This window comes from Aotus nancymaae, unplaced genomic scaffold (genome assembly GCF_030222135.1).
Source record: "Aotus nancymaae isolate 86718 unplaced genomic scaffold, 86718_ANA_hifiasm-v0.15.2.pri h1tg000004l, whole genome shotgun sequence".
Lineage (NCBI taxonomy): Eukaryota > Metazoa > Chordata > Mammalia > Primates > Aotidae > Aotus > Aotus nancymaae.
This window is the reverse complement of record NW_026988415.1, coordinates 28,269,129-28,293,625: the sequence shown is the minus strand read 5'-3', so window position 1 is coordinate 28,293,625 and position 24,497 is coordinate 28,269,129. Positions and strand designations below refer to the sequence as shown.

The window sequence follows — 24,497 nt, the reverse complement described above, 5'->3', positions numbered from 1 at the left end:
ATTATGCATACCTCTTGAAATTAAAGGGACCCAAACTTACACTGCTATCAAAATACATGCAGACAGTAAAAACAAAGGAAAGAAAAAATATTTCATCAGAATTCTAAAGGCAGTTCTGTCATTCAAAAAGTATACACATTGAACTTACAAAGATGACCCTCCAAGCTGATTTTTTAGATACATGGTAACCCTCACAGCAACATATATCGAACCACACTTCCTGGTATCAGTCATCTTAAAGTGCTTCTTTCAGAGGCCTCGTGAGGTAGCAGAGTTATGAAGGCCATTTTTTGACGCGATTAAAAACTACTAAACGTCTTTTAGGAAATGAAACCCTATTATTCTGGAACTATGGAGGGAGCCAATGTCTAATTCCTTCTCCCACCAAAAATACCCCTTATGTAAAATGGAGTATGTTTATGTATGTGTTGTCATTTTATCCAATAATATAAAAATTGAGCATTAGACTGGATTGTAAGGAATTTAAAAAAATTTTCAGAAAATGCATAGCTCCTCCCCATGCCACGCCATAGCCCTGATGTATATCTCACCCAGAATGAAATAAACTTCGACAATGAGTATACTTCATCAGTGAAGACAGACATATGCTGAAAGTACATTTGTTAAGATGTTCTTATATTTGAGAGATTTCCATATTTTGTTTTTGATGATTCCTTGTAATTTCCACGACTATGTAGGCCCCCCTATTTGAGGTGTCTGTACTAAAAAGGTTCTGTACTAGTGCCTTCCTAATGACGGGACTTGGTTACGTTGCAGACCTATGAGATCCTATGATTCCTCTTGACAATCCAAGAGACTAGAATTTAAGGAACTTAGATTACACAAATAAGTATAAGCTCTTAAGGCTGAGCATATGGAATAAAAATGAGGTTATCCATAGTGGCATAGAATGTATGATCTTTATTATTTTTTAATCCATCAATCTAAAATCACACATACTAGATCAAACAGGAGTACCACAGTATGTTTTATTTTGCAGGTATTAATTAGTTCTCTAAGTTGATACATCCAACAACACTTTAGTTAGCAGCAAGCATCAGTTCTTCCAAAGCAGCTTAGGTGAAAAACAATTCTTTACATTCACGAGTTCAAAGTCATACTGTCTGATCCACTGTTGTGTTGACATAAAAATGAACTCAGCAAGCAAAGCTGATTGATCACTCAGCTCATAGATTTTGAGCTTTCTGTATCTTATTGGAGTTGAAGCAGTTTTTAACCCTCTGTTAATATTCTGTATTTTAATTCTCAAAGAATTAAACATACATATTTTCTAATTAATTAAGATAGAGCCATGATAACTATTGAGGAATTAGTGATATTAGTCTCATACCCAAAATACAGAACGCTTGTAAATGAACCCATAATTTTGAATGTATCTGAATTTTCAACGTATATGCTTAGCAAGGTCACAAGCTGATTTAATTAATCTGGCTTCTAGACAATCATCTTAAAAATAGGTATTGAAATGAAGCCACTGTTCTCTATGGTGCCATCATTTTAACCAAATGCTTTTATAACAAACAAGCAGTTGTTCTCAAAAGAGAACATGTTAAAAGAAAACATTCTTTACGTACTTAGCAAATAGAGGAGAGTGTGAATCTGCATGTCAGAGCTATAGAGTTCTAGAGGAGTTGTAATTGAGCAATCTAACTCTCTACTCCAGTTTGGAATATATGTTTTTGAGATGTACATATAGACAAGACAGTAAAGGAAGATTTTGATAAATTTTCTTTAACAAAATTTTGTAATTCCAGTTATTGGCAAAGAGTTCTGGCATGAGTTAATGGCAGCAATACAGTGGTGAGCATCTGCATTGTGCTGAGAGGTAGATTGGGACTTAGTCCTTGGATTTAATAACCAACTCACTTTAGTTAAGGTTCAGGTTTAACTTTTTCAATCAAAAAAAAATTCTGAAGTGAAGGCATATCTTTGGGAACTTTTGTTTTTAGTTAAATGTAGAGATAAAATAGCTTGATAAAATAAACATCTGACTTACTCTAATGATAGGTGTACAAAGCAGCCATTTGGACCCTAGACAACTTCAACACTGTGTTTCCAAATAAAAGGGCCATTCAACAGCTGAATCAATCAAGCAGACACGGGTATGAGCGGTCTCTAGTACCTTACTCCAGAAGCCAGAGCCATCAGAGTTCCCTACAGGGATATAAGCCTACATCAGGATCAACAAATTTACAGGATAGTCTTGGTCCAGCTTTGGCTAGGCAGCCATCTGATTGATGACACATCAGGGCCCACTAGCCTCTAAAGTAAGCACTTGTTGCTGAGAGAAAAAAGAAATCAGTATATGAAAAACATCAGCTAGAGTATATTCATGTAGGAAATTGGAGAGTGCAGGAGGCACACAAACAAAGTATATAGAGTTTTTGTTTTCAGTGCAGGATAAATGAACCTTCTCAACAAGTTAAGGCTCTGAGGGGAAAAAACTTTCTATATCACAACCTTAATAAACCGTAACCCATATAGGTGTTCCAAATCATCACCTTTTTTAAAAAGCTGAAGGTCTTACTTCATCCTCCAGTGTAAATGTCAAGTCTGAGATAATCAGTATATTCCAAACTCCAGAACAAAAAAATAAAAAAAAGAAAAGAAATCTCCTTGTTAAAATATAGTAGTTACTAACAGTAATGGAGAATACAGCCAGACTTTTTGCTATTAAATATAATATGAAGCCATTTCTTTCTTAACAGAAAAATATGGATTTAAATAATGTTAATCAGGAGGTGGGGAAAGGAAGTCTTATTATGAACCGAGTTTCATGTCTGCCACCAATGAAAATGAATTCATTATGTTCTTAAATTTTTTTCCTGAAGCAAGTTAAATTCTCTAACAACTTTGATATTGCAAGTAACATCAAAGTAGTAAAATATAAGTAACTGTAACATTTAAAATTACACATCAGTAAAAATGCTTTCGTAATTGGATCCAGGGCTCAAAATCATTATTTACTTAAAAAATTCTAAGCCACAATTGTTCTTTTAATTACACTTTAACAAAGGAAGAAAAAAACAGAAAAAAAAATTGGTCCTAATATATTTTGTTTTAAATAAGTGTACTCATGCCCAAGTCAGCTAGCAAGCCACTGAAATTAGTCTGCATATCTTAAACAATCTATTGCACAGCTGGTCCTGGCTTTTAGCCAATGGAAAAGTAACTTCTAATTGCAAAAAAACCCAAAAAGCGTTAGATTTAATTGATTACACAGACTGATAACCAGTACGACTTTTCCTTCTTCCAATCATATAAGAGATAAAGACAACAATTATAAGGAAGCCCAAGGCCACACCCACTGCAACAGGAATAAGAAAGTTGAGGTCAGAGTCAGCAGAACATTCTTCAGCTGTTAGAAAAGAACAGACAGCAAGGAAAGGAAATTAGTAAAGAATGCAATTAAGTAGGAAAAAGCATGCAAGAAACAAGCATTTTGAAAGCGTACATGGCTTAGTCTTTCATAGCATTACCTCTATTTTCTTATTTGCTCAATAACTCATTATCACTTTATCTGAAATCACATGAAATTCCTCAGTACAAAAAGCAGAAGGTAAGGGAAGAATGGGAAAGGGTCCAAAATAGATAACTGTGCTTGCTTAATATGGGAAGACTTTAGGTCTGACTGTCTAATAATAATGGGGAAAGGAGCCATCATCTACACTTAAAACCACTGCCTGTGTATTTCCCTACTCTCTTTCTCCTTTGCCACACCTATAATTAAAGTATAAATAAGAATTCTGTATAAGTAATAGAATTTAAGTTAAAAAAAAGACAGGATTGAGAATGCACTATGTATCTATCTATCTATCTATCTATCTATCTATCTATCTATCTATCTATATTTTTTGCACAGGCATTAGGTAGCTATCAGATTATATACAATTATTTTTAGCTGAGCAGTGGCCTGGAAGAATAACACCATACTCTAACACATTGCAGTCCATTCCACTGAACCACCAGGAAAGCAACATGTGCAATGTAGATTTTGAGTTCTGGATTCAGACAGAACTGAGTTTAAATCTTGACTCCTTCAAGTACTGGCCAAAGGACCTTGGGCAAGTTATTTAAACTGGGCCTCACTTTCCTCATCTGCAAGACGGGGATAATAATACCTATAAGGTATTTGAGGATTAAATACAATTATATTTTGAAAGCATCTGATACACATCAGGAGGTCAACAAGTGTTCATTCTCTTCTCTTTTCCTCTTATGCTCATGATCCCATCTGAGAAGGATTAGGTTTTGAAGTAGCAAACAGACATCAAAATAGGAGTGTTTTGGTATATTGCTACTGAAAAAGCCAATATCAGTATTAAAAAAAAAAACAACTTAAAACATAGTACAGAAGCCCAAAATGCCCAATTCTGGTCTCATAATTTCAAGTGTAAACCAGATTGCTGTTTTACTGTTGAGTGACTAGATTTCATTGGGGGCAATTTTTATCAAAATGCTAATAATAGTTTCATTGCCCACTTGATATGGAACGTGAATGAATTTCACTCCCCTTTCTGTAAAATTATGGGGTTAGAGTAAATAATCTTTAAGGTCCTTTCCAGTAATAGCTAATGAAATTAACAAAATGTGTTATCTGGTGTGATTTATGACTGAGCAATAACTTGTATTTTTCCTCTAATTTTAACTTTTCTTCCTCTTGTACTTTTGCCATTCATAAAAATGTTGCTATGGTTCTGAGTATATAACATTCATTTCAGTAACTACATTAGCCTATGTTGAAAGAACTTACTGTATTTTACTGAAAGCTCTCAGAGACTGAGAGCTGGGCAACAAGATACACTGCACTGTTAATCAGAAAGTTACAGAATTTCTGATCAAGCCAATATATACATACAATGCGTTAATAATACTTCAACCCAGAAGTCTTCTCGTCTATTAATCTTTCTTTTTTATCTATGTTTCGTATCTGTGCTACTCTTATACCATGGAATATGCTTCAACAAGGGCTGAATTGTCTAGCTCATTTTAATGCCAATAGTTTCTCTTTATACCCCCATCTATGCACTGCCCCACCGGGGCCATCTTGAAGAAACAAGAGTCTAGTTGTCATGCTTCACTACCTCCCTTCTGAGATTGCTGTTAGCTTACATTTCATAAGTACCACTCTGATGACAACACTAAATAGATTTTAATGCTCCAGAGATCAACAAGATGAGGTAGAGAAACACAACACGATCTGTCCTAATTAGTTCATAGAATATTTCTATCTTTCAGTACTAATCAGGCATCCAAAGAAGAACAAAACAAAAACAAAAAAGCAAGCGGTTAAATATGCTTAATCTTTTCAGTCTATATTGCTGAAAAACAAACAATTATCTTAAAAACTCTAATTCTGAAGCCAGTTTAAGTTCTGTTGGAGCCTCTTGGGTCTGTATCATCCCTAGGGAAAAATCACAAACCTGAGGTACCAACTTCGTCCTTAACTTGAACTCAGAGAAATCAGCAAAAGTCACATAACCTTTAAAATGCTGATGGTCCGGAGGACATTCCCTACTTCATTCAACTGAAAACCAAGTTTAAGCATATCTGATGAGCATTTATACTACATCAATATTTATTTAATGAACTTTATGCAAAGGCACAGTGATGAGTTTAAATCATGATAAACCTTATACATTGAAACAGAACACCAGTAGTGAAATGATATTTATTAATTCTATTAAGACACAACTACATATTTTATTTTTATAATGGCCATGTAAGTTCAAGGCATACTTCAAGGTTAGGATCAAAATTTGGCCAAGGCTTCTTAAGATAGACTTTAAAACATTGCAAATCAATGTTCTTTTGAACAAGTTTGTCTCCAGGACTAGTAAATATTACACTTTGGATTTTAAGCTGATCAAAGGGAACAGGTTTCATTAACAAGCACTGATCTCAAAATGCTGGGATTGATAAAAGAAAAGTTTCAACAAATCAAATTTAAGAAGCAAAGTGTTCCAACAACTGAAAGGTAAGAAAACCTTGTTATTTGCACGTATTTTTATATTATCAATCAGCTTGCAGATTCTAAAATTGCTCATATCCAGCATGATGGCGCTTGAGACCAATAAAATAAGCCAGCAACACTAGAATAAGTACTCCTGCCAAGGCTGCTCCCACCGCTATGGGCACAAGGAAGTTGTCGTCATCTGCACTGCAGTCTTGAGCTAGATGTGGAGAAAGGACAATTGAGAACAGAAACAGTGACAAACTTTCAAGTCTGTGAATTTTTGAGTAAAATGACAGCACTTCCTGACAAGCATATTTTGTTTTTTTATACCAATGTAACAAGTCACTGGCATTCATTATCAGCAAATGAGATGTTCCACAAAAGTGATTTTCCAAATAACCAAATCATACACTTTTAAGTACCAAGTCAAAATGCAGTCATTTTGGATGAAAAAATATATAACATGGTCACATACTTCCCAGATTTCTTAAACAGAACATAATGAACAAATATAATGAGCCTTTCCTCAATGATCAGGCCATGAGCTTTCAGAGGCAAACTGTTATGATGTCGAAGAAGCATAGTGCTTCAAATACTGCCAATTGTTGAGTATTAACTCACTGAATGAACAACTATACAAAGCAGAGATAAGGACTCAATACATAACAATCTGGGGTCATTTACTAATGGGAAAAGAGATATAAGCGGGACCTGATGACATAATTGTTTGCCTCAAGATGCTGAGTCTAGTGTGAAGAGTCAGACAAGAAAAATCAGTGGTTATAATTTCAAAATGTGCTGTGGTAAGAGCAGGCAACACAAAGTGTCATGTTAAAATTTCAGAGGCACACTCAAGCTCAGCCTTATTACATAAGACACACTGTGAAAAGGTGACGCTTGAGCTGAGATTTTAAGGATGAGTAGGAATTAACGATGTAAGTAATGGGGTAAGGGCATTTCAGGTATAAGAAATAGCAAAGACAAAAATATGGAGAGTAAAAAGACACAGCACTTCAAGGGAAATGCAAGCAGGCTGGCATAGCTAGAACAATGGATCAAAAGGTATTCTTGGCAGGACAGAAGGCAGAAAAAGTGTACAGGGACCCAGATCACAAAGGTACTATATGCCCTTAGGTAGTTTGGCCTTATCCCGATGAAAATAAAGATTTAGCAGCAGGGTACTAAGCAGGATTTCATTTCAGAAGTTATGGCAGATGGAAGTAGTAAGGTAGGAGGTGTCTCTATCACTAGAGTTCAGGTAACCAATAATATTTTTCTGAGCTGGATTAATGAAGTGCTGAAGAAAAGCAGAAGGCATAGACTGGAGATCAAATTAGAAGGCAAAATTGACCAAATGGATGTACGGGGTATAGGAGTAGGAGGTAATAGAATGGTTTCTGATTCCACGTTTGACTGATAATGTAGATGCTGGTGCCATTCATCATAACAGAAAATAGAAGAGGAAGAATAAGTGTATTTCAGTTTTTTGTAGTTCTATGGGGCAGGGGGTGAAAGGATATGTGGAAGAGAGAGATGCTCAGTTTTGGATACATGAGTTTAAGATACCTGTGTCATTAGTTGAGCACAATGGTTTACACCTGTAGTCCTAGCTACTTGGGAAGCCAAGATGGGAGAACTGTTTGAACCAGGGAGTTTAAGACCAGCCTGGGCAACATATCAAGAACCCATCTCAAAAAAAAAAAAAAAAAAAAAAAAAAAAAAGACTATGTCCTAACTAAGTGGCTGTATGAACCTAAGTAGTAGTTAAAACATGAGCAAGAACACTTCTCAGTAAGGGGAAGCAGAATAAAAAGAGGACCAGAGACAAAACCCTTGGGAACACCAATACCTGCAGGATAGACAATGGAGCAGGAAAAAGAAGTAAAAGGGGAGGTAGAAAATGGAAACAGAGAAGCCAGGGAAGGAGAGCTTCATTTTGGGTGGGAAGATAGCAAATAATATTAGAGAGCTTTGAAACATGTTCACTGGCTCTAGCAGTATGAAGGGTGGGAGATATGAGTAAAACTGCTGCAGGTTTAAGAGGAAATGGGAAGTGACTGGTTAGGACATCAAGAACTTGGGCAGGGTAACAAATACAATACTCATTTTGAGAAGTTTAGAATGATTAAGAGAGGACAGAAGGGAGGTAATTAGAAGGGGGACACAGGGACAAGAAAGGATAGCTTCAGGTTAGAAGAACTTAAATAGGATGAGGGAAAGAGCCATTAGCAATTGAGATAGAAGATGCTGAATGGTACAAGGTCTCCTACAAGGTAAGAGAAATGAGATTTCGGAAGCATAAGACATAAGAACTCAATACATAACAATCTGGGGTAACTTGGTAATGGGGAAAGATATATAAACGGACCCTGCTGACATAACTCTTTGCCTCAGTTTAATCAGGAAAAGAAAATCTACTCTGGGGCCGGCCGCGGTGGCTCACGCCTGTAATCCCAGCACTTTGGGAGGCAGAGGCGGGTGGATCACGAGGTCAAGAGATCGAGACCATCCTGGTCAACATGGTGAAACCCCGTCTCTACTAAAAATACAAAAAAATTAGCTGGGCGTGGTGGCGCACGCCTGTAGTCCCAGCTACTTGGGAGGCTGAGGCAGGAGAATTGCCTGAACCCAGGAGGCGGAGGTTGCGGTGAGCCGAGATCGTGCCATTGCACTCCAGCCTGGGTAACAAGAGCGAAACTCCGTCTCAAAAAAAAAAAAAAAAAAAAGAAAAAGAAAATCTACTCTGAGACTGGAGAGAAGGAAGGAAGGGTACAGATGGATACACTTGCAGGAAGGATGTTAACTGCTACTTCTACTTCCCATTTCCTGTCTTGTTGCCCTAGTTCTCCTCCTAGCTTGCAATCTACCAGGGACTGATAAATCAGATAACTGAGCTTATTAGAATTGGGTCAAAGATAGGACAAATAGGCTGCATGGCAATTCTGATTGTGCTTGCATTTAAGAAATGTGCCAAGCTTTCCCTCCCTCACCACGCCCCACTAGCCTCTGGGGCCATAACTAGGAACAAAATGCAACCCTGGAGTTTATGAACTTTTCTGACATCAACTTTGGCTGCCAGTTCAATTATCATTTTTTTAACTTGCTTCTTGGTTCTGTTAAGAATCCAGATAGCTGAGGCTGCCAGATGTAACCTGTGAATAGACGGTGTTGAGAGTCCCCAGTTAGCACCTCCCCTTCAATTTCCCAAATTACCACCTAGCCAATAAACTATTAGATGACATGTACCATAAAGCATATGCCTTGGGTTTAATATAACTTGGTTTTTAAAAAATTCATTAGTAGATTAACTTCTTATTCTGGCAACAGACTCATAGTTCTCTCTTTCCCAAATTGGGTATTTGACCTAGTACTGAAACGACTTTCATAAATAATGCCAATAAGGCTTTCATGTAAGACAAATATTCCCAGAGTAGCTCAAAAAGGCAATTCCACTAATACAAAGATCTTTCTAGATACTGTCACTTACTTACAATGCTCTCAATTAGTATGTGAAATATTAATTTGTAATAACTATTGATTTTATGAATTCAACCTTTAAAAATTCTTTAGGTAATGGAAAAAAATTTTGGTAAAACAATAACTTTAAAGGGATCACATTCTGAAGAAAAGAAAATCTCGCTTTACGTCATTTTAACCTGATCTACTTTCCTAGTGTATACTTAACACTGTATTGAAAATGCTTCTGGGGAAAAGAAAAGTGTATTTGCAGAAGAATTTAATAGCCACAGAAGCAATAAAGATTTTTAAAGATTAAAAAGTTCCATCGCCACTAAAATTTCAATGAGAAGTTTCACGTAGATTAAAAAGGCTGCCAATCTTCAATTTTCTGCTAGTTCAGGTATTTTTCAAATACAATTTTCAGCACAAGAACTGGAAAGCTGAGGTATACATTTACAACAAAAACTAATAAAATTCCTTTTAAAAACCAACTGAGGCTGGGCAGAGTGACTCACGCCTATAATCCCATTACTTTGGGAGGCCAAGGCAGGGTACAGTGGCTCACATCTATAATCCCAGCACTTTGGGAGGCCAAGGCAGGCGGATTACTTGAAGTCAGGAATTCAAGACCAGCCTGGCCAATATGGCAAAACCCCATCTCTACTAAAAAAATACAAAAGTTAGCCAGGTGTGGTGGTGCTTGCCTGTAATCCAAGCTACTCGGGAGGCCGAGGCACAAGAATTGCTTGAACCTGGAAGGCAGAGGTTGTAGTGAGCTAAGAACGTGCCACTACACTCCTGCCTGGGCAACAGAGAGAGACTCAATCCCCTCCCCCCCAAAAAAAATATATATATATTGAGTCAAAACTCTCTTTGGAAGAATCAACATTCTTAGGTGACATCTTAGGTGAATCACATTCTCAGGTGACATCTTATTTGGTATATACATTTTATATCTATAATCAAACTGTTTTAAGTAAATCACATGCATCTGAAAAGATTCAGGAAGCTACTCAGTATCATTCATGAAGATCTATACCAGTTTCAAAGACAAGAAATGGCAATTATTGATGGAGAAAGTTAGCTACCAGAGTAAAAGAAAAGGAGATAGTTGGAAGATGAGCCCAAGACAATTTAACATTATCTACCTAAATAAACAGATGAAATGCTATAATCTTAAAAATGTCTGAGTCTTCTAAGAATTCTTCCTGAAAAACTGCAGGAAATTTAAGTGGTGCATCTTACACTGAACTTATAGTATGTTCTTGATACGTAACAAGTAGCTTCTTATCAGATTCTTTTTAAAATAGTAGTATGAAATACTAAAATGCATTCCTCTGAAATGCAAACTATCACTCAAAGAAATGAGTAGCAGGATTTTAAAGCACCCACTCCCTGGATGAAGAAACTAAGATACTAGAAACAACTTGGCCAAAGTCACATGGTAGCTAACTGCAGAGTTTGGAGTTGTGATGACTAACTGGCATTCACATGGCTTAACTGGGTAATTCAGAGAAAAGTTACCAGCTACATTGCTAAGTTTTCTTATGTGATATAGTAAGGTGACTGGGACACTATTAGTATACGGAAATTGGAAGGCTCAAGTATTTTAGGGTGATCTAAGTAAGAGAGAGACAGCACACAGTCCTACACTGGTTCAAATCAATAGCTCAATATGTAAAGCTAATATGGAAAGCTGCAATGTAAAGCTATTGTGTATTATGTAGAGATATTAAATGTCAACCTCAACTTAGGAATTGAGAACAGTGTACAAAAAGATACTACAAAGCTTTTATCATGAAATAAATATTCTAGGTCACTGGTTCCCTAACTGGCTATGCATCAGGTTCAGCAGGGGAGCTTACATACACACACACACACACACACACACACACACACACACACACACACTCACTCTCTCTCTCTCTCTGTCTCTTCATTAGACTCACTGCGTTAAATCCTCTAGGGATGGAGCCTGGAATCTATTTTTATAAAACACTTCCCAGGTGAATCTTTATTCTATAGCCTGCCTATGGGACCATTCTTCCAGATAGTAATATACAGACGGAACATCAGAACATTTTGCAAATAATTTAGTTCTACTTCTAAACAGTTCTAAAGTTTTTTTTTTTTTTGAAAGAAATTGCCATTATGTAACATACAAAATCTTGACTTTAACCAACGGGAAAAAATGTGAGCAAATTGCCTTAAGAAATAAAAGAATCTTTATTGTTTTAGAAGCAATTTTGAGTAAACAGACAGGCAAATATCTAAAGATACCATACATCAACTAGTGGTTTAAACATTTGAGGAAAAAACATGGAAAGTATTTACATGGGCCAGTTTCTTTATACAAATGCTAACACATGAAAAACACCCAAAACCAAAGAGGGTTACCATCAAGGTATGAGCCCAGTAAAACAAATAAAACTACAAAAGGCACAAAGAACATGTAGTTATAGGAAAAAATAATAGTGTAAAGATCAGTATATAAACTGGCCCATGTAAAATACAAAAATATTCACTGAAGTCAGGTTTTCTATAAAACAGTGTTTATTAGAGGTATTTTTCTATGAATCAGGCATATAATCTGAATGTAGAAACTTCTAGAAATATTAACAGCATTCAGTCAGTGCCACGCACTTGTGCTTCCAATTAATTTTTTTAAAGCTGCTTTGTTTTGACTCGTGAAATAGTTAAGGCCTACATTCTTATACGCATTATCCATCTTATAAGGTTAACAATTTTACACTAAAGCACATTTAAATAAAAAATAATTTTGAAAAATCACATCTATATTTCATCTTTAAGAAGTGTTTTAAGCTGGTAATGCAGCTAGCTGTAGCTCTAAGAGAGGGGTTAGTCAGGAATCTGATCTTGAGCCATAATGGTTTTCAGGCTAAACAAAGAGCAAATTTAAGTGACAGAAAATATTTATAATTCCAATATAACTCAGTTATATTGTTATAGAAATACACATGCTAGCATGCAACTGCTTGTATATGTGTGCAAATATATACATCTGTATGTGTGTATTGATCCATTCAATATCAATATTTTGGAACCCAGATATTTTCTCATTTTCTAGTGAATGGGAGGCACATAATCCACCCCTCCAAAAAACCCCCAAAGGAACCTTTCATATATGGCTGTATATTAACAATTTTAATATTTGCTCATACATTGCAACACACACCAAAAAACTTCTAGAAGCAGCAAGATATATTTGATGTGTTAACTATCAAGCTGATGTATCTTGCTTTCTCCTATAAACATTAGGTGGTGCACAGTAATTCGACAATTGGTGCATCCCTCAGAGCACAAAACTCAACACAAAGTACATGAATTAATACTGATTCTACCATAACGAATAATAACAATGAAAGTTTTGATTAGCACAGAAGCATTTAAATGTGAAGCCAAATTAGCAATGTTGTAGCAATCAATGCAAGCTGGAAACAAAGAACAACTTTTTAATGGATTAAGAGAAGACCAAGACTTTTAAGTAAGTTTTTGTTTTTTTTTTGAAACGGAGTTTCGCTCTTGTTGCCCAGGCTGGAGTGCAATGGCGTGATCTCGGGTTGCTGCAACTTCCACCTCCCAGGTTCAAGCGATTCTCCTGCCTCAGCCTCCCGAGTAGCTGGGACTACAGGCGCCCGCCACCACGCCCGGCTAATTTTTTGTATTTTTAGTAGAGACGGGGTTTCACCATGTTGGCCAGGCTGGTCTCAAACTCCTGGCCTCAAGTGATTTGCCCACCTCAGCCTCACCGTGCCTGGCCTAGATGCAAGTTATTTTATAAGTATAAGTGCACTTCGTTATCTAGGTTCTAGGACATACTGGCATTTCTTAAGAAAAAGAAAAGAATAAAATATATCACTACCAACAAGAAATATTGGAAGACTAAAGAGAAATCTGCATAATTTTAGTACTGCATGCAGAGGCCAATTTATGAGCACAAAATACTAATGCCCTCAATTGGCACTGGCAAGCAATTATCTCTAAAGCACCTAAAAAAATGGATTGAGATGCCCAGTTGGAATAGTCTCATATCTTGCAATTTAAAATATTGAAATATCCAATTTTTTAAAAAAGAATTAAACAATAAGATTAATACCTATTCTAAATTTTAAAAGGCTTTTGTATCTTTTGTTATTACAGCTACATAAATACAAATGTATTCAAAAAACATTAGAAAAGCATTTATTGCTAAGAACATAATAATACCAGCCCCTGTTCCAATCTACTAGTATATCTCTCATAGGTCGAATATGCAGCAATGTCAAATTAGCTAAGTTAACCTGCAAACAAAAATCACCAAAAAAAAAAAAAAAAAGCAAAAGGAGCAAGTACAAATCCACTGTACAGCATGTTGTTCCAACTCGACTACATGCAGGGAAAAACATATCTTTCAAAAATTGTTTTTTCTAAACTATTTTTAATCTGAATGTCTAAAATGAAAACACTGAAATACTAACTCAAGACAGTAAATTAGAACCTATAATCCAGTGATTTTGTACATCTTTTGTTGTAGAAATAACAGTTTTTAATTCCTTGGTTGGAGAAATCAAAATCAGGCAACTAATTTGTAGTTTACAGTTGTTTGTTTAAGTTTGAAATCCCCCATACTACCCATTCTAAGAGCTGGACTGCAACTAAATATACCTTAAATTGACCAGTATTGCATGTTGGAACTTGTACTTGCTTTTTTCTTTTGTAACAGAGATCACGTATGGATTAGTGTTACAGAGTCTGATATCCAGCATAACTTTTTCTTCTGCCAATTAGGTAAGCAATCACTATAACGATAATCAAGCCTGAAAGACCAGCACCAACTATAATTGGGATTAGAATGGTGTCATCATCCAGCGAACACTCTTGGGCTGTGGGTGAGAAAAAGTGTGTAACAAATAATGAGTATAATCAAAAAAGAATGTCCCAAAGTAAAAGATGTTGATTCAAAAGTCAGAAATGTTCTTACAAGATCAACTTCAAGTAACTAAGACAGGTATACTTTTATGATAAAGCTATAGAAAATTGAGAACTGTTCTAGAATTAAAATCCTAAGACTTACTTTGTCCTTTCATTTGTTTATGTGTATATATTGCAGATATTCATATATATGAATATACATATATTCATTTATATTTATAAACACAGCTCATATTATAATGTGTATATGCACACATTATATATTATATGTGTACATATTATACATATGCACATGTGTATATACGTATATGTATATGCACAATTATATATAATATAGTGTACATATAATATATATATACACACGTGTATATGTTTGTCTATATTCCAAATCCTTTCCAAAAGAGGAGTATTACTTTGTCAGAAATAAAGGGAGCTAAACTAGCCCACTTTCACATAGGCAGATTAGCTCTCAATGGTAGAGTGAATGTCTTTTGGGAAAGTAGAAACAGTATCAGGAAGGTATCATGTGATGAGAATAGCCAGGCTGGCTCTGGAGTCCCTTTAGAGCAGGGGGTCAGCAAGCTGTAGCCCATGGGCCAAATCTGGTCCAAGAGCTAAAAATGGCTTTTACATTTTTAAATGGCTGAAAAAAATATTTTGTGACACATGAGAGCACATAAAATTCAAATTTCAGTGTCCATAAATAAAGTTTTATTGGATCACAGCCATAGTCATCTGTTTATGTGTTGCTGTTTTTGTGCTACAATAGCAGATTTGAGTAGTTACGACAGAGACCATATGGCCCCAAAGCCTAAAACACTTACTGTTTGGAACTTTACAGAAAAGTTTGCAGATCGTGACTTAGAACATATGATTTTAGTGGCTGCAAAGTCAAGAAACTGGGACCTCTTACTAATTTGAGTGTGCTTACTGCATTTCTTATCTGGTCAGGGGTGGGCAGCCTAAGGGGGCTATTTTCTTCTATTTCTAGAGAGTGGTCTGATCCAGTAAAATCCAATCAACACTCTTCTACCTTACTGCAATTCTATTTCTTTCCCCACACAGTCACGTATTACCTATGCATTGTATTTATAGGTACCCACAGCCAAGAATCTAGTTCCACAAATGGATTATACATTCAATATCAGTATTAAATGCTGCATATCTCTTTGGGTGATATTTTTAATTCTATGTACATAAAAACCAAAGTTTCAAATTAAGAGAAATAACACAGCTCATCTCTATTACAGCTGACTAGATATACAGGCTTGAACTGATGATACTAATACTGCAAATAATTTTAAACTGTAAACACAAATCTGGACTTAAAATTAGGGGAATAATGAAGGGGAGCCAGATAAAAAGTCCAAAAATAAAGCTAGTAAAGGATCAAAATAATTGAAGTACATAAGCAAAACAGGCAAAAGGTAAAATTAATTATTGAAGATATTTTTAAAGTGTAACTAACATCTTCAGTCACAAGAGTGGTAGGGGGGAGACCCCAATTTATTGTGAGCTAACCAAGTCAGACTAAGTAGTCAACACCACTGCAAAAGCGGTCGAATGGCTCACAGTATATTCGCTTTTAAACACAGCTTCCACATTTCCTTCCAAACCACAGAATTAATGGTTAAAAAGGATGTGGATGATCTGAATAGCTCTGCTCAACAGAGTTGTGATCCACAAACCCCCAATTTTAGGTAATGGGCTTAAAAGGACAAGTAAATTAAGGAACTTTATGTACTTTTCTTCTTCATGCAAATTTTAATCTTGTAATGCCAAATATGTCTTTCACATTCATATGAACACATTATAATGAGCCCTTCACAAAGGTTTCATTAAAAATCTAATAAATACCACCATTAGCCTTGAGTGATCTTCAAAAAGCCTCATTCACACTGGCACATGCTTTGAAAACTCTCCAGATTACATTGGCTGGCAAAAACATAGCTCATGATATTTGAGGCTGTGCTATCACTCTTTATCTTTTGTCTTAACAAAATTGAGACCAAACTGCTTTCGTTCAGGTATGAAAATGTTTCCAGTGAGAAGATGGCCCCAGGAAGCAGATGCAAGATGCTCAAAATTGCCGCACCCAAGTACCATCTTCCCTACAAACTAAAACCCGTACCTCAAATAAAGCTTCTATCAGTTTTTAGCTTTAAGAACTTTGTTGCAAATGATTTTAAGATAAAAAAAAATCATCTCAGTTGAGCAAAATGATGAACTAAATACAGAGTTGCACAATTTGCTCAAGGCTATGAGACCTCTGGTGAATTCATATTCCTCTATTTCAACGTTTAAATGTCTATGATTCAAAGGAAAAGCTACCTATCAGTCAACATAAGAACATAAATTATTAATGAAGTTTGCTTGATTCTTACCTGTAGAATACTTTCCTTCTATCACATTGAAAGGCTGAACCCTTAGATCAAAGGTATTTATCTGAAATGCTCCAGACACTGAAACAGTCTGCTCTTTGTTGCACATATAAGAACTTCCCAGGGGGGCATCCCAGTAGCTGAGATTGTTATTTGCAATGCTGAAAACTTCAAAGAAAAGAAACAGGTTAGTAACTTCTTATCCTATCAACATCAAAACTGGGAAAGGGCCAGGTACACTGGCTCACGCCTGTAATTCCAGCACTTTGGGAAAGCCACGGTAGGCAGATAGTGTGAGCCCAGGAGTTCGTGACCAGCCTGGGCAACATGGAGAAACCCTTTCACTACAAAAAATACAAAAAATAAAAAATTAGCTGGGCATGATGCTGTGCACTTGCAGTCCCAGCTACTTGGAAGGCTGAGGTGGGTGGTTGGTTGGCTTAAACCTGGGATTAATCTGTGGTCACGCCACTGCCCTCTAGCTTGAGCACAGAGCAAGACCCTGTCTCAAACAAACAAACAAAAAGGGACAGTCCTCAGGGTTTTTCAGGGAAGTATGGGAGCCTGGGGGACAAGATCAACCCACAAAAAGCAATTTTTACCATCACTAGGTTCCCTTATCTTTCTATAGATGTTTCTATAGTCTAAAAATCAGTCCTATCCTTAATTATTATCTACCATACTTTGAAAAGATGAGATACAGGAAAAGACAGAACATCATAGTTCTAAGTTACTGATTTTAAGGTATGATCAAGGTACACTTTTTACATAGCATCTTCTGTCTCATTAAATAAGGCACTATTTGGTAATAAGACCATTATGATTTCTAATCCTTCAGGGTAACCCACACATTTTTCCCCACAGGCCAATGCTTTGCTTACCAGAGCCATTAACCAAATTCATGCTGACGTTCACTTCCTTCAGATAGAATCGGTTTTCATTTTTCTGTTTGAAAAACAGCTTCCAGTTAACATATGACAACTGTCTACAGATAACAGATACAGTTAATATCTACAGAAGAAAATCAATCTAACACTATTACACAGAAGAAGAAACCATGCATTAGAATAAACTGCAACTAAGTAAAAGAGAACTCAAAATCTAACAGAAACCCCTTTCCTCTATATTTTGTTCCAACTTTTGGAGCATAGGTGTAGTAATGCGGATCTTGGACACTTGAAGGTTTATCCCCTCAATTTTATTCCTCCTGTCACTTGCTGAGCCCTCACCACCTCTAGCCTGGATCACAACAGCCTCTTAAGTGGGCTCCTCCAGCCTAATCCTCCCTTTTCACTGCTATTATCTTTCTGAAGTACTCATCCGATCAGCCAGTCATTCTTATCATTTCAGAGTGCAAATATTCCATGAACTACCAAAATGAACCACACATCAATCCTGCCTTTACCCTGTTTGCAATCTGCCAGGGAAGCTGAGATAAACACATAAATAACCATATTACAAAAAAGAAAGTGAGAAGTTATGGAGATCGCTCCACCAGCGTAGAGATCCCTCCGTGTCTCCGCCATGACGGAGTTAGAGCCTGGACATATTCTCCCCACGCTGAGGGCAGTCGAGCTGAGGAAAAAAGAAGGAAGTGATAGAGGCCTGAGTTTGCAGAAGCCTATTCTTGATCCACTGAGCTAATGGTATGTCTGGGTGAGGCCTGCGTGACTATCTATGAGACTATTGTCTCTTGAAGTTCCCATTCTGGGCTGGTTTTATGACTCTGTCTACCTGCATTCACTAAATCCCGTGATCGCTCACATGTTACTAGAAAAATGCTACCCCTCAAATTATTGCTCGCCTTGATGTTATTTACTGTAACTGTAGTCATTGATAAGAGGATAAGAATCTTAATAGGATTAGAATCTTTTGTTTGTTTTGGGTTTAGTGATCTTTAGCTTAACCTGTATGCTACCCCCTCCCATGCTTACTTTGTAATTTTCTGTTCCCTCCTGATAAAACTATTGTAATGGGACCTACGTCAGTCACTGTATGAAAAAACGTATATAAGCAACTGTGCACAAATAATAAATCGCTGATCTGAGCATAGCTCTTATCAGACCTCCAGATCCATTTTTCTATCTCTCTTTTCTTCCGCGCACTCTCTCTTCCAGGTATTAGGACCCTCTTGCTGGTCAAGAGATCCCTGGCAGACGTGCCGATCTCACGGACCCCAACAAGAAGTCATGAAAATAGGAGAGAAATCACTTCCAACTAAGGGAGGAGAAAAAGTAATGCCAGCTTAGGGATGGGGTATTTTGAACTGGGCAGGATTCTCTTAGGAAAAATTTAGGAAAAGGGATATTCGAGAGAGCAACAGCATAAATAAAGGCAGTTAGAAAATAAGCACAATAACAAATTTTTATGCTAGCATTTGAGTACTTACTAAGTGCCCACACTGTTCTTAAAACTTTACATATGACGCTTCACTGAGTAATTACAATATTCCTATGCAATAGGTGCTGTTATCAGCCCCATTTTGGGATGGAATAATTGAAGGACAGACATGTTAGGTAACTTCGCCCAAAGCTACATGGTTAGTAGTCAGTGAGCTGGGATTTAAATCCCCAAAGTATGGCTGCAGAGTCTATATAATCATGATTACTATGTTCTCCTACCTCACAAGAAGTACATAGAGGACAGGGTGAGGGAAACACCCTGAAGGAACTGAAGGAAGCCTAAGGTTCATAAAGAGGGAGTGAAGGCTAAAAACGCAGGCTGCATTGCATGGGAGAAAGGAGGGCTTGAACTATCCAGCCATGGACTTTAGATGTTACCTTGTTGGCAAAAGAGAAACATTGATGGTTTCTGAGGAGAAATGTGCTTTAGGACCGTCAAGCTGATGCAGAACATTGGAGAAGGTGAGGAAGAGGAGCAATCAGGCAGGAGCTGTTTGAATGGTCCAGGTGAGAGGTAATGTGGACTGGACCCAGAGCAAAGGCAATGGAGAGTAAAAGCTACGGGACAGACTTGAGAGAAATTTCAGGAGGAAGCATAAAGGAAGACTTCATACTCTCATCACATCCCTCCTCTACTTTGGCTACATCTCGGCTTTGCATTCAAGACTCTCCACAATCTGTCCCAACGACTTTTCCATACTTCATTAAACATATAACACTTCTCATTCTCCCAGCTGCTCTTGGTTATGCCCTTTACCCAGGGATAATCTGCACTTTCCCACTTACTCTCCTTATCTCTCTCTATACAAATCTGACCCATCCTTGAAGGGCCAGCTCAAATGCCATCTCCACCATTAAACCTTCCTGACTCTCCTCCAGCCAGAATGAACCTCTCCCTCCTCCATTCTCCTGCAGCACTCTGTACTCTTCTCTGGTCTGGCATTCATCCCATTTCACATACACCTTCCACAGTACTCTACTGCCCACAGAATCGAGTTCAAAAGCCTTGGCATGGCATGTAGGCCTTTCACAAAAATGGTATTATTTGTGGATTTCTCCCATTATCACTAAACTGTAGGTACTTTTAAAAATACTTTCTTCTCTGTAACCTACCATAGCAGTCTGCACATAACGTGCTCGAATGCTATAAATTCTCCTAATGAGCATCTATCATGACAGGGTTGAAGGCAATAATAGGCCCCACTGAACTCTGGGGATACTGCAGGTGTCTCTTGATTTTTCAGAGTGCCTGGAGCATGATTAAAATGTCACCATTTTGGATTACATTTTAAAATAGCCTGCTGGGTAAATTAAATATTGTAATTCTTAAATACTAAACATTTCCCTATGAGAGTCAAAAGAAATCATGTTCCTTTCAGGAGCCTACCACAGCTAGAAAGATCAAACTCAATCACTTGAAAGGAATAAACCCAAAATACTACTTTCCTTGTTCATATTGACCATAACCTCTATGAGGTAACTTTAAAAGAGAATGTGCCTGGGTGCAGTGGCTCACACCTGTAATCCCAGCACTTTGGGAGGCTGAGGCAGGCGGATCACGAGGTCGGGAGTTTGAGACCAGTCTGACCAACATGGTGAAACCCTGTCTCTACTAAAAATACAAAAATTAGCCAGGCGCAGTGGTGCACACCTGTAATCCCAGCTACTCAGGAGGCTGAGGCAGGAGAATCACTTGAACCCGGGAGGCCGAAGTTGCGGTAAGCCAAGATCATGCCATTGCACTCCAGACTGGGTGACAGAGTGAGACTCCATCTCAAAAAAAAAAAAAAAAAAAAAGAGAGAGAGAGTATAGGAGTTTGAGAATGTGCCTGAAGCTTTCTTTTACCATACGGGAGAGGACAAGCTTAATTAGACATTTTCAATAGTAATTCACTGGTCACATGGTATGTTAACAGAGGAATTATTTGAATGCTGGAAAAAGGAAGATTTTTGCAAACCTTTCCAAAATATAACTGCCTAATGTAATCCTCAATTACTCAGCATATATTCTATAGAGGAAAAAGTGCTTTAGACTCAAAATACCAAGTTCACATATGACATAGCAAAATATCTACTTTTTATATATTAGATGTTGAGATTATTTCCCCATCCCCAAACACAGTAATCTGATTTAAAAGCAGAATTGGTTTTTATCTAATTATACAATTTTTTAGTTTGAGAATAGTTGGTAGTTCAACAGTTTCCCTCACTTACAGCTATCTTCTATTCCACCACTCCCATTTGCTACCACATGTTCACACATACATCCCCTCACAGAATTATGGGAATAATAATTGCTTCTAAGAAGGTGGAAATGAAGGTCCCCAATGATTAATTTATGCTAGCAAAAAGCAGAACAGGTATGCTTAACCCAAAACCTTCTTTTTAGGTTCCAGCTCTTGATCAACAACAAAAACCTGAAAACTGCCATCATAAATTGTCCCGATTTAATGACCTTATACTCACACTTACACAGAGCTTTGTACATAGTAAATACTCAATAGATGTTACCTATTTTTATTACTGACACCATTACAAATAATATAGCCCCCAAGAGGCTTAAAATAGTATCACAGAAAAACATGAGCATATTTAACCAATAACAGAGAAAAATTATCATGGAAATTACTTATATATGGATACATCAGACAACTGTCGTTTTTTTTTTTTGATGTGAGTTAATTCTTACTCCTACCCTAGAGTCTATATAATGGCAAAATGGCCACTCTTGGTGAATATTAATGCAAGAGTCCAGTCCACAGACCACTGCACAGGCTTTGACTGATGAACAGGGATGAATGGACTACACTTTATAATTGAGTACTGTAGAACTGGAAACTAAAGCTAAATATCCCCCGCCCTCCATGCAACGATTTAGACTTTCAGATGTGTTTCTAAGAGAATGAACTTAACTTTAGAAAAATCTGTTACTCACCACAGCAAAGACAAAGTCAAGATACTTAATAGTGCTGCTATTCAGCCTAAGTAGAGCAGTGTGAGACTGGCAGCTGCCGGTGGAGTGAGTTGTATTGGGGTTGATGTTAATAACTGAAGCAACCTTCAGGAGAAGAAGAAAGCGAAACGGTACAGGTTAGCTATCAAAGTGGCCAGCAAAGCCTTATACTCTAACAAAACCAACTTCAGTGTAGAACAAAAAACTTTTGTCTGGATACTTAAATTCATGGTGTCTTAACTTTCAAACAAAGTTGGCATGGGCCCTCAAGCTATGACTCAGACAACTTAGGGAAGCTTCTACAGTAATGAGCCAAATGAAAACACACATTTTTATGGAGCACAAGAGCCATCTGTCTCGCTTGTTTAAGTCACAGGATCCTGGAAATCGGATGTTCCCTGGCACTCCCTCTATGCACTCAGTGCCATCATGTACTTGAACACATCTACACGATCCGAGTCATCAAATAGCTGGAGAAATGGATAGCTGTGCCATTCCTGTATGCAAACCTACAGTGCATTTCAGATCAAAGTGTGAAGAAGTTATATTTTAAACTGACCGAAATAAAGGCCAACTGTTTGTACTCTGATCCACTGATGGTAAACAGAATCTAAATCCCAAAGAGTACTTTAAACTGCTAGGTTTTCTGCTAGCCAAGACAACCTGAAAGTGACGTTAACACTTCATGGTTATAGTAACTCTTAACTAACCAGGCTCAACAAGCCAACATGAAATCTCCATTTAAAACTGAATTGGTGGGCCGGGCGCAGTGGCTCACGCCTGTAATCCCAGCACTTTGGGAGGCCGAGGCGGGTGGATCACGAGGTCAAGAGATCGAGACCATCCTGGTCAACATGGTGAAACCCCGTCTCTACTAAAATACAAAAAATTAGCTGGGCACGGTGGCGCGTGCCTGTAATCCCAGCTACTCAGGAGGCTGAGGCAGGAAGAATTGCCTGAACCCAGGAGGCGGAGGTTGCGGTGAGCCGAGATCGCGCCATTGCACTCCAGCCTGGGTAACAAGAGCGAAACTCCGTCTCAAAAAAAAAAAAAAAAAAAAAAAAACTGAATTGGTGGCTCACACCTGTAATCCCAGCACTGTGGGAGGCTGAGGCAGGCGGATTACGAGGTCAGGAGTTCGAGACCAGTCTGGCCAACATAGTGAAACCCTATCTCTACTAAAAATACAAAAAAATAGCCAGGCATGGTGGCACATGCCTGTAATCCCAGCTACTCAGGAGGCTGAGGCAGGAGAATTGCTTGAATTAGGAGGCAGAGGTTGCAGTAAGCCAAGATCGTGCCACTGTACTCCTACCCAGGCAACAGTGCAAGACTACATCTCAAAAAAAAAAAAAAAAAAAAAACTGAATCGGGCCAGGCACGGTGGTTCATGCCTGTAATCCCAGCACTTTGGGAGGCCAAGGCATGCAGATCACTTGAGGTCAGGAGTTCAAGACCAGCCAGGCCAACACGGTGAAAACTCATCTCTACTAAAAACACAAAAAATAAGCTGTGCATGGCGGTGCACACCTGTAATCCCAGCTACTCAGGAGGCTGAGGCAGGAGAATCACTTAAACACTGGAGGCGGAGGTTGCAGTGAGCCAAGATCATGCAACTGCACTGCAGCCTGGGTGACAGTATGAGACTCCATCTCAAAAATAAAAACCAAAAAAGAACCAAAAAAAACTGGAATCATTCTAGTAACACTACCCTTGGGCGGAAGGTAGGATACACAACATTTGAAATGAAATACAAAAAGGATGTATTGACAAAAATGGACACCTATACCTTATCCTGAGTGATGTTCAGCTGCAGCCCCATGGTAGCCAGCAGACAAGTACCATTGCCATTATTAACTGAATAGGTTCCAGCTTCCGGTTTTTCCTTTGGAGTAGGTGCTGTAGTAGGAGACGGCACAGTGGTGTGTATGGTGGGTACCACTGTCGAAGTTTTGTCTTTATCACACAGGAACTCTAAAACAAGCAAAAAGGGACAAAAGAAACTAAAGTGGACTTTTTCTTAATTCATAAGGCCAGGGAAAACAAAACAAAAAAATTCTCATAATAGAAGTCCAAAAGGGTTGGATTAGGGGAAGAGAATATCTTGTTAGGATATTTGAAACTAAATTAGGGAGAAGTTCCTAAACTGCTGCTTCATATACAGACAATCTACCTGAGTTAGGACACAGCCATATGTTTTACCTACTCACACATGGCCACATACTCGTCTTTTTCAGACCCTTAAATCTTTTCATTCACAAAGAACTCTGCCTGCCTCTGATACGAAATTCAGAGATGTAAGTCTTGAATCTTTTGGTTCTTTATTCCCACATACAACCACCACAAGGAAGGATACTGTTTACTAGAAAAAAGCTTAGAAATCATCAAAGTAC

The 24,497-nt window shown here is 37.6% G+C and overlaps 1 protein-coding gene across 3 annotated transcripts in view; it reads right to left on the bottom strand.

Moving 5' to 3' along the window:
- Positions 1 to 898: 898 nt before the first annotated feature.
- Positions 899 to 24,497, bottom strand: part of LAMP2 (lysosomal associated membrane protein 2) — a 50,475-nt gene continuing 26,876 nt past the window's right edge. Inside the window, exons 5-9 of one of the 3 annotated variants that reach the window (XM_012475561.3) lie at positions 23,894 to 24,078; positions 22,087 to 22,209; positions 17,631 to 17,694; positions 16,753 to 16,917; positions 899 to 3,379 (exon numbers count right to left, since the gene is read on the bottom strand). In XM_012475561.3, the coding sequence (XP_012330984.1) occupies positions 3,237 to 3,379; positions 16,753 to 16,917; positions 17,631 to 17,694; positions 22,087 to 22,209; positions 23,894 to 24,078 (680 nt within the window). In that variant the 3' untranslated portion in view covers positions 899 to 3,236. Of the gene's footprint in view, positions 6,195 to 11,638; positions 14,320 to 16,752; positions 16,918 to 17,630; positions 17,695 to 22,086; positions 22,210 to 23,893; positions 24,079 to 24,497 lie in introns of those variants that run through there. The other 2 variants (XM_012475564.3, XM_012475572.3) reach the window with 2 other exon arrangements.